Source organism: Dendropsophus ebraccatus, chromosome 2 (assembly GCF_027789765.1).
Source record: "Dendropsophus ebraccatus isolate aDenEbr1 chromosome 2, aDenEbr1.pat, whole genome shotgun sequence".
Lineage (NCBI taxonomy): Eukaryota > Metazoa > Chordata > Amphibia > Anura > Hylidae > Dendropsophus > Dendropsophus ebraccatus.
In genome coordinates, this window is record NC_091455.1 from 114,671,481 (window position 1) to 114,692,136 (window position 20,656).

General features: G+C 40.4%; 1 protein-coding gene across 1 annotated transcript in view; it reads right to left on the minus strand.

The window, feature by feature from the left end:
- MYO10 (myosin X) overlaps positions 1-20,656 on the minus strand; it is a 196,994-nt gene that overhangs the window by 124,476 nt on the left and 51,862 nt on the right. The window contains exon 3 of the mRNA XM_069958144.1: positions 1,621-1,779. Coding sequence (XP_069814245.1) covers positions 1,621-1,779 — 159 coding nt within the window. The remainder of the gene's footprint in view (positions 1-1,620; positions 1,780-20,656) is intronic.

The window sequence follows — 20,656 nt, forward strand, 5'->3', positions numbered from 1 at the left end:
TTACATTATGCTGAGTCTCACGCTGGAGACCAGAGCTATGGAGACACAGCAGGAAGCTGATACCTACACCAGTGCCAAGATTAAAATAGGTGTACAATAAAGAAATGTACAATGCTGCACAATCATTAAAACATTTTTAAAGCAAACACTGGAGGTACACTTTAAAGTGTTACTGTCATTACAACTTTCAAAATCTAAATCAACAGTAGATGTGATATAAAGCAAGTTTACTATATACATTCAATATTTTTTATGTTGTTATCATGCTGTAAAACAAAGCTAAACATATATATAAATCCAGGTTCCATGTCCGGAAGGCAGATTTTCTGACTTGTGCTGGTTAAAAAAAACAGACTAAACACAGGAATTCTGGCCAGTACAGAGTCACGGCTCAATATGTCTGTCAATCACATGACGGCCTTCCTGTTTTCTGACTGTTTCCTGTTTTCTGAGAAAAAGAGTCAGAAAACAGGAAGTGCCGTGTTCTCCATAACTAAAAAAAAAAAAAAAAAAAAATGAATGTAATGCAAACTTGCTTTATTTCACATCTACTGTTGACTTAGATCTTGCAAGTTGTAATGACAGGGACAGTATAACCCATAGCTGCACCAGGATGTTACCTTCCTCTGAATTGCCGCGATCCCTGGTGCTACATGCAGCCCCGGACCGCGGCTATTAGCGGGCACAATGCGATAACCGTGCCCGCTAATTAAGTATAAAGTTGACAGCTCCATCTAAATACTTATTGTAGGCCTTCCCTGGTGGTCTGAATCTGAAGCCAGCCGGGGTCTGCGCCGTAATGGCGCTGGTCCCGGCTAGGCACTCTATTGCTTTCGGCTGTAGCAGCTGAAAACAATAGAGCACAGATCTCATTGATCTATGCAGTATAACTATACTGCATAGATCTCAATGAGAGATCAGAGCAGTGATAGTAGAAGTCCCCACAGACCCATAGACCAAAGAATAAAAGTGCTATAAGTATGGTAATAGAGCAATTTTAAGGAACATATATTTTTTAAAAGCCATCAAATAAAATAAAAGTTATACAAGTTACATATCATTGTAATCTTAACAACTTGAGGAACATGTATAACAGTTTTACCCTAGGGCGAATGGCGTAACCCCCCCCCCCCCAAAAAAAAAAAAAAAAAAAAAAAATGTGTTTTTTTTTTTTCCAATTTCAACACACATAATTTCTGGTTTCATAGCATATTTTAGGCAAAAATTACGTCTGCCATTGCAAAGTACAAATAGTGGCGCAAAATGGGCTCATCTGGGTCTTTAGGTGGAAAAATGCACGCGCTATGGCCTTATATACACAAGTAGGAAAAAACGGAAGTGCAAAAATGAAAACTGGTTGTGTCCCCTAAGGGCTAAGTAAAAATTTCACACAATTTTTTAAGAATACCTGTCACTTTAAAAAAAACTTTTGACATGTTGTAGAGAAAAGTAAAAAGTTTTGCTTGGTTGGGGTCTCGGAGTTCAAACTTTGATCAATCGCTAGAATAAGAGGGGAGAAGCTTGTGGCTGAGTGCTCCTCTCACTGATCTATGGGCACATGACATTAAATTAGTTAATTAGGACTAAGCTATATCTAACGCTGTCTAATGTAACACTTACATATATTTTGTCCTCCTGGTACCTTCGATAAAGATTGTACATAATCGATCCTTCATGAAGATCACAGAGTGCTGCCATGTCTTCGACACCATTTGCGCTGGTTGGATGCATAGTGGTAACCTTCTGCCGAGTAAGTGTGCTTTGTTTGTATGTAAATACCTAAAGAAACAGAAAAAAAGTAAAGATTTTCAGTGCTTCTAAAATTTCCAACAACACACCATTATGTAAATCCAGAACTTGTATAATGGAGTACAACGATTTATTGTTAACGTCTGGAAATTTTTTGCTGTCTGAGCAACTAGAGATTTATTATGAAGCTTGCTTCTCATGTACCAGTCATTTTTTGCAGGTTCTGCAGTTTATTTTGTCAGTTGCCCAATAAAATGAATAAGAGTTTGGCATACAGCGGTTATTAAACAAGGTAGGACTTGCATGCTAACAATGAATCTTGGATGGCTAATAACACATACAACACACAATGATCAGCCACAACATTAAAACAACTGACAAGTGGAGTGATTCACACTTATTATGTAAATGATGTAACTTCTCAAGGGATGTGATACAGGAGGCAGCAAGTGAACAGTCAAGTCTTGAGGTTGATATGTTGGAAGCAGAAAAATAGGCAAGAGCAAGGATCTGAATGGCCAAACTGTGATGGTTGATGAGTGGAGGTATCTCCAAAACGCCACCTTGTGGGGTAACCTCAGTTTGCAATGGTTTTGACCTTCCTTAAAACTTTTAAACTGCATTACACAATCTTGGGGGGCAAAGTCTAGACTGGGGCTGCATACCAACCAACCAGAGTGCCCCTTCTTAACTATGGGAACCTAGAGTGAGCACATGAGCATCCGAGCTGAACCAGGAGTAATGGAAGAAGGTGAAGGAAACACACTTTTATTCATATCCTGTGGATATCTGGATGCTTGGACACTTTTGACCTGGGAAAAAGATGGCACCCAGATGTCAGTGTGATTTTCTGGACAATGATTTGCTGGGAAACAATCAGTCCTGACATTCATTGGAAGTTATTTTGACCCCTATCACCTACTGTACCTTAAAGAGTCACTGTCGTATTTTTTTTTTTTGCAGAAATCAATAGTCCAGGCGATTTTAAGAAACTTTGTAATTGGGTTTATTAGCCAAATCTGCCATTATCTGCATGTAAAAAGCCTTTTCCCAGGTCCCCCCCTCCTTCCTCTTTTTCATCCACTCCAAAAAATCTGAAAATTGTGACTTGTTGCATGAGTCACACTCTGTCTATTCCTATAGAGAGGGGAGGGGGGAGGAGGAAGGAGGGAGTTAGCCGGCAGCAGAAAGCAGATAACAGAGGATTACAGGCACGGAGCTGGGTGACAGCTGTAATCCGAGGTCAGGGAGGTCAGTGGTGACTGTCCCAAGAGATATCAGGTGAGGGATTTGTAGATTAACTCTTTGTTGTCCTGTTTTAGTCTTTTCTTTAGCTCTCTCCATAGGAGAACAATGAAGACGGGGGGAGAGCTTCAAACTGCTTTTTCATGATAAAAATGCATTTTTCGGATAATAAACCCAATTACAAAGTTTCTTAAAATCGCCTGGACTATTGATTTCTGCAAAAAAAAAAAAAATTCACGACAGTGACACTTTAACATTGCTGCTTACCAGGTACACCCCTTCATGGCAACTGTATTCCATAACAGCAGCGACCTTTCCCAGCAGGATAGGCTGCCTAGCCACATTGTCAAAATTGTTTAAGAATAGTTTGGGGAACCTGTATAAGGGTTCAAGTTGTTGTATAAGCCTCAAATTCCTTAGATCTCAGTCTAATGAAGAATTTGTTGGATGTTCTTTCCAATTCAAAAGAAATGCTACTAACATCTTGGTGCCAGATGCCCCAGAACATTTTCAAAGATCTTGTGGAATCCTCGTGTAAGCAGGTCAGAGCTGCTCTGCTAGGATGACCAAGACTGACATTTTTAGACTGGTGGTTTCTATCATTATGCCTGATTGGTGTACAGTGGTGTTGCTTTCAATGATAATTTATAACACATAAGGTTGGGAACCAATGGCCTACAAAGTGAGTAATTACTAGTGATGAGCGAATAGTGATATATTTGAATATTCAATATTCATACGAATATCCTGCGAATATTCGAATATTCGATCCCATTAAAGTCTATGGGAACAAGTATTTGATTAGTGAAAAACATCTATTTGACCATTTGGATGGTAAAACCGGAATCTGGGAGATGTGAGCGCTTATCGAATATTTGTCGAATATTCACGGGATATTCGTACGAATATCGAACATTCAAATATCTCACTATTCGATCGAATATCTATACGATCGAACAGTATTCGCTCATCGCTAGTAATTACAGAGCACTGGCCATCAGATAACTGTAAAATGGCTGTGAAAGGACCTAATGACTATGTATATACATCCTGACTGTCCCTACAGCACATCTTGCTGGATTAAATTACAGGATGTATTTTCACCTGTCTTATACTTTGTTTTAACTGTTCCACCATAAAAATAATTACTAACAACAATAACATAACCAATAAATGCATCTGCCACTTACACCTGCACTGTTATTAGGCCGTGCAATCTAGCACAAGCTGTAGCAGAAGCAGTTACTAGGCTGCTACCTACCAGAAGAGGGAAACTCCTCCCTGCTGGCTGTAAGGATCACAACTATCACATACACAACCTTCATTTCTACCACCTGCAATCAGAGACACATGCTGTGTTTACACAGACAGATTATTAAAGCCAAAGCCAGGGACAGACTATAAACAGGGAACAGGTCATAAAGAAAAGATAGCGATTTTTCCTCTTTTCAAATCTATTTCTGGCTTTGGCTTCAAAAATCTGTCAGATAATTTGTCTGTGTAAACACACCATAAACAACATTTGTATTACCACCTGATCTGCCCTCCCCTCTGTGATTTGGCTCCATTGAGCTGACACCGGTCTATTCATGTAGAAAACAAAAAAAGCGATGTATTAGTGGTACATTCGTTTTAATATATATTCAAGTAATATGCAGTTTACATAATATAAACAGCATAAGGCTATGTTCACACACGGATGTTGTATAACCACGGCCACATGTTAGTTTTTTGAGGCTGCTATTCATTGAATAGCGGCTGTAGAAAACCATGTCAGTGCACACTGTGGAGCAAACTGCTCCGGCCGCTTGCTCCATAGTGTGCTGTGGGGAGTGACCCCGTGACCCTGTGGCAGAAAAGATCATCCGTCCGTTACTGCAGTATCTGCCGGGATGATCTTTTCAGAGACCGGACGGGTCACGGAACGGCTGGTCTCTTACTAAGTGTGCACATAGCCTAATACTGCACACATTTAAACATGTTTCAGGTCAGTCCATTTAGATGTACTGTAGACATTCAGACATGTATTGTAAAATGAGATACATTAACGGGATAAATTAACGTTTTTATTTAATTAGTATATGAAAACAACCACTGTGGGTGCCATGAAGAAAACAAAGGGAACATTCACTGGGCTCTCAGTCTGGAATGGCACCAATGCAGTGTGCCAGGCCCACCTGTAGTGCAACATGAGGAAGTGGTCACATTGACTTGCATCCTATTTGTACAAGGGCAATTGTATTTGGCATTTCAAACTTGTGGTTTTGCCTGGAGAAAGGCCTTAGTTAACTCGAGTCATAACAACACAGTAATAAGAAGATAATTGGAGATTTACTTTTATATTAACAGTAGCCACATAAATGAGGTAATGTATGCAAGGATAGAGGCGGCTGTGTGCTGGACTTAGTAAGTATTATAAGCTTAAGTGAAGTACTTCATATTTGAGACAAACCTCATATGGACATTGCATCCATCCATCACCAACAATTCCTAGAGCAATGACTAAAATAAGCAGACAATTGTTCTCTAGCATCATTACTATAAAAGAGCATACAGTGTTTGGGTACTGGCTCAGACGGCAGCTAGAAAACACTGTGGAACAGAAATAACACAGAAATCTATCCTGCTTTCAGAAATTCTTATTTGTATATATTTAGCAGCAATCATGTATACCCTAAACTTGCTAAAGCTCTCACATCTTTGCCCTATGGAGGGGGAGTGAGGCCCAGGGTTCACGTTACAAGTGAAGGAATGTGGCATCCTGCGGAGTTAGTGCTACGACGCCAGACTATTTTAGCAGTTCACTGACAATACAGCTAAAATATCTCTCTGAATGTGGCTATTAGTATAAGATAATGTGTATGAATGTAGGGAAGTCTATCAAATAATTCAGTTCATTCAAATTCATTGTCACCAGAAGTCAAGTTAAACTATAGTGCAGCACACCCTTCCAGAGACATAAACATGACCTATGACATACATTCCAGTCTTCCTGGTCCTTTGTAAAATTGTGCTAGTTTTGTACCTTATATGTCTATACAGAAAATCTCCAGAGGAGAGACTCGTTGATGAAAAACAGACGCTTGCAGAATATTGCAGCTCCTGTTTAATCATTTAGTCTTAGAGGTAAGAATGTCCTTGTGAGTTTTGCTGCTTTGTAGTGAAAGTCATGTTTAAGGTTCAACGTCATTCACCATAGTCTAAGTAGTGCAGATGGCTAGGGAATGGAAACAATGTGACACAACCTAAAAGGGACTGTCTGGATTACTTCCACCAAAACACACAGAGAATGTCTGAATTGGAACGCAAGATGTTTTTTACATTAATGGTAACAGTAATATACTTTAGTAGTAATAATAGATCTATGCAGGGTCCTAGTACCCCTTTCCCAGCTAAAAAAAAATAATTTGCAGATGTGTCTTAAAGAGAACCTATTACTACATGAGTGGCTGGAAACCAGGAGACTCAGATATCTGCCACTCCCCCTTGGTTTCCAGTGATGCTTGTACCACGCACAAGGATATAAGGGGTTTGATCACATGACCTTTTCAGTAACAGCTTCAATCTGAAAGAGAAAAGAGTCTACCAGGTTCAACCTCATCCCATGTTATCCAATCCAATCCCTGCAAACTTAAGTCCACAGTGGTGTGAGGTTGTGTCTGCCAGCTTCCATTTCCCAGTTACACCTGTTACAAGCAAGATCCTGTTTAAGTTGCTACCTTCACCTAAGACAGATCTGGGTGGGTCATATACATGGTGATCGCAGCAGTGCGTGGAGTTTGAGAGGTTTCACCCAAGGCTGCCTTTAGATCACACTGAGAGGACAATTCTACTTTCAAAGAACCTGTTCTTGATCCAGGCAGGGAAAATTGGCAAGACAAGGGAGGGAAAGCTGTACAAGCACTCTCTTGAAATACTTCATTTTTTGTGGCATTATAGCCAGATTAAGTAAAGTGTGTCTGTCATGATGCTAAATATTGTTCCTGTATATTCCCCACCGGTTTTTGTACAACAAAACTGTGGGTGTCCTCTACAGCAGAGTGTAGTGTAATTGGACTGTGTAGATGTGTTACCTGCACCACCTGGCCACATGACAGAACACTACTACTCTCAGCTGGCCCACATTATAGTGCTCACCATCCCCGTGGGTACCACAGATACATATAATAAAAATCTTAAACGTTACCTCTAGTTTGGATTGCACAGCAGCTGTGAAAAGTACCATATGTTGTTCACAGAGACGTATCACAAATTAAAAATATAACTTTTACTAGTCAGGCTTAAAAAGTAAAAAAAAAAAAACAAAAAAAACAAACAAACACAAATATCTTCATATACCCACTGGTAAGGTGTGCTATACCAATTTTGCCAATTAACCCACCAGGACCACAGATAGTCTTATAGGTTTCTCACAGTATAATGGTACCATAGTGGATAAACATCAGACCCTATCAGTCTTCTTCACTAGACTACCAGGTCCGCAAATATTTACCTCAAGGCATTTACCTCAAGGCACAAAAAAAACACACAAAAAAACCCAAACCCAACACGTTATTTTTCATGTGATGATAGCTAGACAAAGCAGGAACTCTGTAATGTCTGATCAGCTTGAGGTAAGTATGGTGGCACCAAATGATAATTCATAGTGCCATACTGTATAGTCCACCCCTTAAATCAGAGTCAGAAGTTCAACAACTGAGGAGATAATCAATAAAAACAGGAGCACCTTATTGCATCCCCTCAGGCTGGCAAACGGTCAATGGTAAGACTCGAGTTGGAGTGATGTCCCTCTGGTGTTATGAATACCTGCACATGCTTGCGGTCCTTAAAGTGACTCTGTACCCACAATCTGTCCCCCTCAAACCACTTGCAGCCCTGCTCCAAACTGCCGTGGCGTAGAGTATTTGTACCCTAACTTTGCACCAGCCCTCTGTCCCTCCTCCCCACCCTCTTCATCATTAGGAATGCCACTGGCAGGATTTTTCCTATTCCTCTGCAGTGAACACTGCACAGGTGCCTTAATGATCCAGCCCATGTGCCATGCTCACACAGGTGAGGAAAAGGAGAAAATCTGCCTGGAGCATTCCTAATGATGAAGAGGGTGGGGAGGAAGGGCAGAGAGGTTGTGCCAGCCTAATGCACAGACACTGTAAACCACGCCAGTTTGACACAGGGCTGCAAGTTTAAAAGTTGTTTTTTAGCACAATAACTGCATCATCTGCCGAACGGACCCCAGGACAGATCTTAGATTAACTTTCTTAGATTAACTTTAACTTTTTAGGCCTGACTAGTAAAAGTTATGTTTTAGTGCTCAGGTATCTTTGTTGGCATTGGGAGATGGTCCAGGCACTTTTCATGGGGACTCCACACTGTTGTTACTGTAGAAAAAGCCTAGGTTTACATCATGTTTGTGCCTATTTCTACATAGCCAAATAAAAAAACAATAAATAGTGAACAGGAGCTGAAACAAACACATCATTGGATTCTGCAATGAGCAGGTCCAGTCTGTTCCTGAGCAGAAATGCTCTCTTTGATGACCTTGTAGGAAAGTGATTGCTTTCAAAGCTAGATAATGGTTAAACCCAAACAATCTGCAAGATTTATAGCTAAGCTCTTTAACTCAGAGTCAAAATTAAACTGCACTGCATCCTTGACTATGGCTTATCCTAACACAAAATATGCAGAACTTATCTACTATCAAAGTGCCACTGACGGCTGTATGACGCAACAGGAGAGCTTGGAGGGCATCTTCACTGTGCTAGAGGTATTCTAACAGTCTTATAGATATATATTTATAAATATATATGCAGATAGTTATCAGTTTGTTTTCATATGCTTCTTATAGATACATACACACAATATACTGTTATTATATAATTGTGATAAGTGTTCAGATGGCTACCATGTATCTATAACACACCCTCCTACTAGATTACAGGTAACCTAACCTGCTAAAAACTCCCTATTGCTCACAGGGCGCTGAGGATGAAGGTGAGTTTCTTACTTCGGTCTGCATGGGAATGGCGCAGAGGATAAAGGTAAGTGTCCCATGCGCAATTGGGAGCTATCATCAGGTCACATACAGCTAACCTGCTGATAGTTTCCTTTAGGGACAGACAATATAAACTTCTGTCACACGCTTTTCGAATTTAGCTTCGTTAATTGTTAAACAAAATTTGTAAAATAAAGGGCTTGTTCACCTATCTGCACTCCCCTGATATCCTCTTCTGGTGTCTTCAGCCACCTCCAGCCCGCTCAGGCAATCACTGACTGCAGCACTGTTTCTTCTCATTGGAGAGTGACAGCCCACTCAGGCAATCACTGACTCACTGAAAACAGCCAGTGCCACAGCCAGTGATTGGCTGAGCGGGCTGTCACTCTTGTGCCTCGAGTAAGACAGCCCACTCAGCCAATCACTGGCCGCAGCTGGAGGCTACTGAAGACATAGAAGAGCACACTAGGGGAGCGCAGACAGGTACAGGGACAGATTTGTTAAGGTTGAGTTCATGAAGATTGCAAATTTTGCTGTAAAAATTCGCAAATATTGTGAACCAAGTTTTTTAAAGATTCGCTGATCTCTATCTTTAGACCATTTCACTTTTCACATAGCCTGCAGCCTTCTTAAACTGTCACTGTCGTTTTAACTTTCAAAATCTAAATCCACAGTAGATGTGATATAAAGCAAGTTTGCAATTTACATTCATTATTTTTTTCAGTTATCATGGAGAACACTCATTATTATTAATAAACAGCCGTCATTTTGGCCTAAAATCCCATATTAGAAACATTAGCCTCATACTGTATATATAAATGCATTCAAAGTCGTTCCTGTATAAGGATACATGTATAAGGATAGTCAGCATTTTACATAAGACCTTGGCATTTTAACAACCAAGGTTTAATGTGAGCGCAGCGCATTATTAGGAAGTCTGTGTCATAGCAGCTTCACACTAACGCTTCATTATTTACTGTATTATATGTACATGTGTCTCGCCAGCACTCATGTGTGGGGCCAACTTTATAAGAACAACCTAAAGCAGATTTCGAACATTTATAGTTATCAATAAAAAAAATCTATTTTATTAACAAAACTGTAAGATTTATGCTCTAAACATAGTAGGTCATGAACCTATAAAAATCAGTTTAACGTAATTGCTGGGGGCACAGTACAGAGATATTGTAATTATGGGGAAAGGGAGATTCCAAACCTTAACATGTCACAACTTTACTAATTGTAACTAATGTTTCAAATAATGTTTTATGAATCCCAATGCAAAGTCTTTGAAATTTTAATGAGACATAATACCAGTTTTGGCAATGATCCACCCGTCATGACGTACAATCTAGCTGATAGTGATAGGTGCAAAAAAAGAAGGCTAATTTATTATTCTGTTTCATTTTTGATTGAACTGTATTATTTTTAATATAACATTTTAGATTAATGTTTTTTTCTCACTTTTCACTACATTCTGCAGCTTAAGGCTGAGTTCACACTACGTATATTTCAGTCAGTATTGTGGTCCTCATATTGCAACCAAAACCAGGGGTGGATTAAAAACACAGAAAGGCTCTGTCCACACAATGTTGAAATTGAGTGTATGGCCGCCATATAACAGTAAATAACTGCCATTATTTCAATACAACAGCCGTTGTTCTAAAATAACAGCAAATATTTGCCATTAAATGGCGGCCATCCACTCAATTTCAACATTGTGTGAACAGAGCCTTTCTGTGTTTTTAATCCACTCCTGGTTTTGGTTGCAATATGAGGACCACAATACTGACTGAAATATACGTAGTGTGAACCCAGCCTAAATGGAAATATGACAGTTAAATACAATGACCACAAAGGCATTATTAAAATGCAATTTGATTTAGGTCAAATTTGACTTTTCACCTATTCATGTTTGACCCTTTGCTGACTGTGAGCATTGCTGGTTAAAATGTAACATAGTTGTGACACAATGTATTAATAAGGAACATATGCATCTGGCTCAGGTGCTGTGATGCTGGTCAAAATCCATTTTTGCCAGTAAAGGGGCCCATGTACTTTAGTTAGCCATTGGCCAAATGCTTGTTTGGCTGACAGCTGATAAGTGAACTTAAAAGCAAAAAACATTTTTGAAGCAAAGTTCACATTCATCCAAACTAAACATTAAAGGCACCACACTAAAATACTAATCAATGGTAGGAGTTTATCTGTTTTAGTGTGGTTCAGCAAGTTCACTCATCACTACTTACCTGTCTACGCTCCCCCAGTGTCCTACTGTGGATCTTTGATGTCTCCTACTGATGGAAGCAACCTCCACTTGCGAGACAAACTCATCTCGGGAGTGACAACCCGCTCAGCCAATTATTGACAGAGATGGGACAGTGCCACAGCCAGTGACTGGCTGAGTGGGCTGTCACTCTCATCTCAGGAGGGGCACATATGATAAATGTGGTCCTTTATGTTTATTTTTGTACATGGCTGGCAGTTGCACAACTGCGATGGTGCAACATGGCAGTGGGGTAGTTCTAGCCCCAAGCACCATGCTGCTGAGCTGAGTTGGACATAGATGTAGAAAATAGTGTTTGTGCAACATAGAAGATGACTTACCACTGAGTAGCGGTGTCTCCGTTGGTTTCTGCCTGCCTCATGGTCCTTGATTAAAGTATCTCTACCTTTACCCAAACAATCAAGGCTAGTCAGGCAACATCCCTTTAAGAACTGTTCTTTGCAGGTGCCATTATGATAAGCTGGAAGAGCTAACAAGAAAGAAAACAGCCTGCATCCATGACCTAAGATTGTGTGTTAAACTGGTGAATGTCATGACTTTCATTTCTTTTTGACCTGTCACAACTGCTCTTTCGTGAGGAGCCTCTGTTGCTAGGCTCCACGATAGGTAAACTATTTCCAGGCCCAAAACATTAATGTGCACAGTGAGAATACGGCAGTGACAGCTGTGCTTCTGTTATTCTGGAGAATTTCGTATTAGAATAGCTAAGTCTATACTGCCTCTCCTTAAGTAAATTTTGTGTGCAGGTTGCAAGCAATCCAAGAGTCCATCTCATGTTCTCCTCTGTGGCTTGGTCACTCAACTTGCCAAGTTTGCACTCCTACTCTGCTTGGTCATGTTACAGTACAACAAGTACCAGATAAAGTATTCAAAAACTGGAATAAAAAAATAGCTAAATAGCACAATAATGCATAACCTGGGCCAGGAACGAAATACTGAGATATTTAGATGGGATCAAACATCAAAGGTCTGCTTCAAACAGCCACCCTGGTCTGATGTCATGTTCTTGTCCTGGTTGTAATGGAAACCCAATACTGCTCAGTGGAGTTTTCAGTGGAACAGTGGTGGAAGCTGAATGCATAGGAAGAAAAGACAGGAGTGCCTTGTTCCATGGCATCCAAATGCACTGTGAAGCCAACATTGTGACCAACATTCGCTTTAAGAACAATGTGAATTTTATTAACTAGTGTAAGGTCATTAAGCAGTTTATTACCTAGTTTGTGGGTAAGCAATGACTTCCTATATTTACTAGAATTGTGCGGAAATGCAAACTAGAATTCTATATTACCACCACATTACTGACCATCCTTTGAGCAGATTGTGTTTCTGCATCACATTTGTGGGGTCAATTAAACGCTCAAAATGGCCAGAAAAAGAGAACTTTCATCTGAAACTCGACAGTCTATTCTTTTTCTTAGAAATGAAGGCTATTCCATGCGAGAAATTGCTAAGAAATTGAAGATTTCCTACCACGGTGTGTACTACTCCCTTCAGAGGACAGCACAAACAGGCTCTAACCAGAGTAGAAAAAGAAGTGGGAGGCCGCGTTGCACAACAAAGCAAGAAGATAAGCACATTAGAGTCTCTAGTTTGAGAAACAGACGCCTCACAGGTCCCCAACTGGCATCTTCATGTGTCAACATCTACAGTGAAGAGGCGGCTGTGGGATTTTGGGCTTCAGGGCAGAGGGGCAAAGAAAAAGCCATATCTGAGACTGGCCAATAAAAGAAAAAGATTAAGATGGGCAAAAGAACACAGACATTGGACAGAGGAAGACTGGAAAAAAGTGTTGTGGACGGATAAATCCAAGTTTCAGGTGTTTGGATCACAAAGAAGAACGTTTGTGAGACGCAGAACAAATGAAAAGATGCTGGAAGAATGCCTGACGCCATCTGTTAAGCATGGTGGAGGTAATGTGATGGTCTGTGGTTGCTTTGGTGCTGGTAAGGTGGGAGATTTGTACAGGGCAAAAGGGATTCTGAATAAGAAAGGCTATCACTCAATTGTGCAGCGCCATGCCATACCCAGTGGACAGCGCTTGATTGGAGCCAATTTCATCCTACAACAGGACAATGACCCTAAACACACCTCCAAATTGTGCAAGAACTATTTACAGCAGAAGCAGCAGCTGGTATTCTATCGGTAATGGAGTGGCCAGCGCAGTCACCAGATCTGAACCCCATTGAACTGTTGTGGGAGCAGCTTGACCGTATGGTACGCCAGAAGTTCCCATTCAACCAATCCAATTTGTGGGAGCTGCTTCTAGAAGCGTGGGGTGCAATTTCTCCAGCTTACCTCAACAGATTAATAGCTAGAATGCCAAAGGTGTGCAATGCTGTAATTGCTGCAAAAGGAGGATTCTTTGACGAAAGCAAAGTGTGATGTAAAAACAATGTTATTTCAAATACAAATCATTATTTCTAACCTTGTCAATGTCTTGACTGTATTTTCTATTCATTTCACGTATGGTGGTGAAGAAGTGTGACTTTTCATGGAAAACACAAAATTGTTTGGGTGACCCCAAACTTTTAAATAGTAGTTTATCTAGTTTGCGCTCAAAATAAATCTAATATGAATTTATGAAGCTTTTTAAGACAAGACTATCCAAATTAGATGCGACTTTTTGAATTAGATTTTTTGTTGTTAATTAGATCGAAAGTGTGGCAGAATTCTTTTTAGTTAAATTTATTAATTGCGCAATTTTTTAGTCGCATATATTGGCGCATCGCTACGTCTGCTCTGAAACAGGTGAATTTATTAGACTAATTAATAGACCATTATTTTAAACACACATTTACTATGCTATTAGACAATTTACATAAATTTGACTAAACCCATTAGATTGGAAATTACGCCAAAACAAAATCGTGTTTTTAGATTTGTTAGCAAGTATCCCCCTATGTTTTTTTATTTATTCTAATTATTTAACTGTGTATTATGTAACCTCTGTAATTATATATATATATATATATATATATATATATATATATATATATTATATATATATATTGCGGAATCTGTTGGTGTTATACAAATAAATACTATTATTATTATTATTAATGGGACTAAGTATTAGGTTTCACACATTGCTGCTATGCTGTACTCTCCATTGTCCCATTTCTTCCCATGTTGGTGTGCTGCTCCCAACCTCCTTTCCCAGTGTCCTATTAGCATTTTTCACATGCTGGGATGTCTCCTGTCCTACACTGTAGAGCAGGGATGATAAACATTAAACATTTGGCCTTCCAGCTCCAAAATCATATATGCTGTTTAAGGCTATGTTCACACTGCGTACGAGTCCGGCCGCATTTCGTACGCCGTCGTACATGTGCGGCTGAAGCGGCGGGCGTGGGAAAAAAATCGACATGCGGCCGGATCCGTACGAACCGCGAACATACGCCCGTAGTACAGTTATGCTTCCCTAGCTTGTTTCGAAGCGATCTGAAACAGGTCATTTACTTGGAAATCTTCGCCCAGCCCTGTAAACCACACAGAACCTTTTGGATCGAAAAATCAAGTTAAATTTGGCTGAAATAAGTACTTCGTACGGGACCGCATGGAAATCCACAGCCGTGAGTTTCAACATTTCCGTCCTCAAACAATGGTCTTGTTAATTTTTCACGGTGCCGTATACGATCCGGCCGTAAGCTCATACGTAGTGTGCATTGCGCGGGCGTATATCGTATACTTTCCAGCGTACGCATTAACCTCAAAACTACGGGCAAATATTCGCGGTTCGCACTACGGCCGGAAACATACGCAGTGTGAACATAGCCTAAAAGTATAGAGAGAAAATAGAGCTCACACAGCAAACTGCAGAGGCTGCATAACAAAAAATAAGCAACATTTTTAATAAAGACCCATACAGAAAATATTATTTGCTGGAGTTCTGTGTGTGCTGGAGTATCTCTGTGCTAATTAGACATTTAGTGCACTGGCATTGGGAGTACCACCACCACTTCAACGATACACCCTTGCAGGCCCCCCCTCCCCCGGCTAGCCTGCTCTGTTGATATTAGGAAAGGCCAGTTGGGTGGTAATCCCACTCCCCAGTGCAACAAAACACCATATTAACATAGTGATTAAACTCCTAATAGCACAGAAACTGTGCCGAGAATGATAGTAAGTAACTTACCTTCATCCTCAGTGCCCCATGCGCTATAGGGATATATCAGCAGGTTAGACAGGTTAGACAATTTACATAAATTTGACTAAACACATTAGATTGGAAATTATGCCAAAACGTCTTTGATTCCCTTTAAGGAAGCCTCTCCTATCTCATGGACACACCAAGTGACCATTTAAAGTGTATCCACAGGTCTAAACTCTCTCCCTAACAGATGATGTGCAGAGAAAAAAGGGTTAGGCATGTCTAATACTCATGGGAAATAAGCCATAGGTATCTGGCAGTTGCTTGTTCCTCTCTCCCTTTTGAAAGCAAATGCACTCACAGCTGGACCAAGTATGCATGTGTGTGGAGGGCTATAGAGGAATAGCTGTCAATTGAACATAAAAAGCCTTAGAAAGACAAAATCCTGGAGCCAAAGAAGACAACTTTACATAATGTGGTAATTACAGTTCCTGCAATGCACATCAATTGAATCTGGCAGTGAAGCAACACTTATCCCCATATGCATGCCTTGATCATCTATCAAATGCATGTTTTCTGGTCAGTGTTCTTTCACAAATAAAACACATCCTGTTTCTTTGAGTTTGTGAAATCTGATAATCTCATTACACAATATATAGAATAATGATGTTTTCTATCTGAGGCTCACAGTCTTATAATAATGGATCTATGACTGATTCCCATTTAAGAATAAGAAATAAAATATACCACTGAGATGGGCAAAACAAGTTGTAAATGTGTAGCCAACTGTACTGCTAAACTAAAATGTCTCTAAGGTGAAGTTTCCACATTGTAATTAGGAATGCGTATCAAATTTGGTGGAAAACATGTCCCTATATCTTTCCTAATAGCTGTGCAATGTTTTCGGGATCACACAGCTGCACAACTATTGGGGAAGAAATGGAGGTGAGGTTTCCATCACATTCTGAATGCATACAGTATGTGGAAACACAGCCTAAGGAGAACTACAGCAGTTGCAAAAAAAAGTAGAGATACATGATGGAAATGGAGGATGTACAGGAAAAATATAATTCTATGGACATATTCTATGTCTGACTGCACAGTCTTTTGACCTGGGCAGATTGCTGGCAGTGGTGACTGATTTGCTGATCAGACTGAGCAGGCATTTCCTTGTGTAGAGCAAGAAGTTATTAGTGATCAGTGATTGGGGAGATTTATCAAACATGGTGAAAATTAAAACTGGCTTAGTTGCCCCTAGCAACCAATCAGATTCCACCTTTCATTTTCCAAAGAGTCTCTGAGGAATGAAAAATGGAATCTGATTGGTTGCTAGGGACAACTGAGACAGTTTTACTTTACACCAGTTTGATAAATTGGGTGCATGACTGATGTTTTTTACAAATAAACAAGAAAAAAGCTTGACACTATAGTAAAGCGCACACCACTATATCCAAACAAAATGCAAAGTTTATTGGGACAAACAAAAAACAAACACACCACAACAAACAGCAATAAAATCAATTAAAAAACCACATAGGTTTGTAGAAAACTAAGTGGGAGGACAATATACTCTCCTACTTTATCAGGGAATCAAACATGTTGGTGATGCTCCACATGATCAGATGTAAACTATAAAGCGCATAAATAGAATGGCTGGCAAAAATACAAAAAAGATCTGTAGATAATAAGTAGTACACAATGTAAGAAGCCAAAAGTGCTACAGTGCAAACGTGCAAATAAGTCATGAAATCATTGTAAACATCAATGTAAACCTCTGACATAGAAAAGGAGCCAGACCATATATGCAACATTAATTCAATTACTACTTATTATCTACAGATCTTTTTTGTATTTTTGCCAGCCATTCTATTTATGCGCTTTATAGTTCACATTTGATCATGTGGAGCATCACCAACATGTTTGATTCCCTGATAAAGTAGGAGAGTATATTGTCCTCCCACTTAGTTTTCTACAAACCTATGTGGTTTTTTAATAGATTTTATTGCTGTTTGTCGTGGTGTGTTTTTTGTTTGTCCCAATAAACTTTGCATTTTGTTTGGATATAGTGGTGTGCGCTGTATTAGGCTGGGTTCACACTATGTATATTTGAGGCTGTATTTGGTCCTCATGTCAGGTCCTCATAGCAACCAAAACCAGGAGTGGATTGAAAACACAGAAAGGATCTGTTCACACAATGTTGAAATTGAGTGGATGGCCGCCATATAACAGTAAATAACGGCCATTATTTCAATACCACAGCCGTTGTTTTAAAATAACAGCAAATATTTGCCATTAAATGATGGCCATCCACTCAATTACAACATTATGTGAACAGAGCCTTTCTGTGTTTTCAATCCACTCCTGGTTTTGGTTGCTATACAGCCTCACAAATACAGCCTCAAATATACATAGTGTGAACCCAGCCTTATAGTGTCCAGCTTTTTTCTTGTTTATTTGTATAAGGTTGTTTTTTTTTGGACACTTAGCTGCAACCCTTGTTTTTCTTATATTCTTGGTGAGCTCCCCCATATCTTAGATTGGAATTGACTGTTTTTTTTTCTCTTTTCTACCAAGTTAAGCCTAAAATAAAACACTGGAGAGCCCCTTTAATGTCAACATTTAGGTTATGTTCATACAATGTATTTTTACGTATTTCTACAGCCGTTGTTGCCGATTGCAACAACGGCCATAGTTAATACGAGAAAATATGTTGGCCGCGTGTATATAGGATCCCTATATGGTGTAGCAGAGCTGAGATGGTGTAGCAGTGCTGAGATGGTGTAGCAGAGCTGAGATGGTGTAGCAGAGCTGAGATGGTGAGGCAGAGCTGAGATGGTGTAGCAGAGCTGAGATGTGAGATGGTGTAGCAGAGCTGAGATGTGAGATGGTGTAGCAGAGCTGAGATGGTGTAACTGAGCTGAAATGGTGTAGCAGAGCTGAGAGAAGCACCATGCACGGGTGAGCTGTGGGGGTGTTGGGGGGCCCAGGTGAAGGGGTGTTTTGGTGGTGCCGCAGGTGAGCACCCGGTGTGGGGGGGGGTTATCCGCTGGTAAGCACCGTGGGAAAGAGGCACGAGTGAGCCACAGGTGACGCGATTTAGCAGGGGGGGTGCCGCCGGTAAGCTGCGGGTGACAGGGGGGGGGGTATGCCGCCGCGGGTGACAGTGACGGGGGGACAGTTAGCCGCTGGTAAGCGCCGCGGGTGACTGGGGGTGTGATTGAAGCCAGCGGGGGGGGGGGTGGGGTGGTGGTGTTGACAGTGAGCCGCTAGTAAGAGTCGTGGGTGCGCCACGGGCGGGCCGCGGATGACGGGGGGTGCCGCGATTGAGCTTGCCATTGGTAAGCCACGGGTGATGGGGGGAAGTGGGGTGCGGCCGGTAAGCACCACAGGGGTGCCGCCGCAGGTGACAGTGAGCGGCGGGTGATGGAGCGGACAGTGAGCTGTGAGTGACGTTTAAGCCCAGCGAGGGGGGGCGCCGGTAAGCTGAGATGGTGTACATGGAGATTGAGTGACCCGGGGGGAGGGGGGCCGCGGGTGAGCGTCACGAGTGAGCCGCGGGTGACAGAGGTGACGGGTGTGCCGCAAGTGAGGGGACACAGTCAGGGGTTGAGCTCTGGGGCTGGGGGGCAAACGGTACGGGTGGCTGCTGTTAGAGAGGGAGACAGTGACAGCTGCATTGATCACTGTCTCCCTCTCTAACAGCAGCCACCGCCGTCAGTGTACTCCTTCACTTCAGTTTGGCTGGGTTAGAAGCCTAACCCAGCCTATTAAAAGGAAGGAGGACACATGATGCCGTCTCAGAGGGTGGGGGCCAGGAGCAGTTTTTTTTTGTGCTGAATAAGTTAAATATACATAAATTCAGGCTGCCTACAGACATCTCTAAAAACAAACCGGACATTCACCATAACTTTCATGTTGTTTGAACCTTAAGTCATCAAGTGGTCTTAGGGGGCTGCCTCACTGACCTTGATTGACAGATCTCTCCTTATACCCAAACAGGTTATATCAACAAATCTGTAAATAAGGCTGGTGGGCTGGGAAAAAGATGCATAGGACCGTTCCAATAACTCATGGTTCAATCAGCATGAAAGTGATGGCAGGTTCCCTTTAAGGTTGCCCTCACAAGATCTTTACAAAGAAATATCAACATTTCAGTTTTAATTACTAATTTCTGATGGTAATCCATTAAATAACAATTACTTTTTTTTTATAAGTTACGTTGTTGAGTTTACTAAAATTCCAGACGGTTAGAAAAATGCCCTTTGTAAAGTAAATACCAATAAAATTCATATATATATATATATATATATATATATATATATATATATATAAACATTGAATAAAAAAAAGATGAAGGGGTTCTGGTTGTACAGGACACCAAATAGCAGGTTGGGAGGTAATTGCTGTGATCATACATTTTTTAGTAGGTAAAGGGCATCGACTTATTTATAGAAATTTGCTAACACTGGAGGGTTAGAAGGAATTCAACCCATCTTGTTTTCTTTCTAAACAAACCTTACTAAATATGTTTTGTAATTGCAATGTCATCTTAAATGCTAGGACAAGCCAAGAACATTTTACCGGATGAGATTTCACATTCTTACAAGAATCAAAAGAAAATATTCTGGAAAAAAATGTCTAAATTATTAAAGGAAAAGTTGAAAAATTGTACAAGGAAAAGTCTCCACTGAGTAATGTTTGCTTAAGCTAGATAGTCTGAAAGTCTATTTTCAACTTTAAAGGGGTAGTTAACAAAAATGTATTTTCTTTCAAATCAACTGGTAACAGAAAGTGTCAGAGATTTGTAGCTTACTTCAATTGAAAATCTCCAGTCTTTCAGTACTTATCAACAGCTGTATGTCCTACAGGAAGTGGTGTATTCTCTCTAGTCTGACAAGTGCTCTCTGCTGCCACCTCTGTCCATGTAAGGAACTGTCCAGAGCAGCAGAAAAAAACCCTTACAAATCTCTGCCACTCTGACACCAGTTTTTATGAACTACCCCTTTAGGTATTCTTTCTTTCTTTTTTTTTTTTATTTACTAATATCTCATTTAATATACCTTCAGTCTACCAATAATTAATAGTCCTTCTTTAAAAAATAGAACAGAAGTCATTATACAACTTTTTTTATTTTAATGAGCAAATGTGAAAGTCGTCAAACTGACTTCATGTTCATTGTGTTTTTATTAAGTTGCTCAAAAAGAGAAAAAGGAAACATGCAGAGCATAAATCTTCCATAAGAAACAGAAAAACTAATTTTCATCATCAAATATGATCCTTAGTGTGTAGTGGA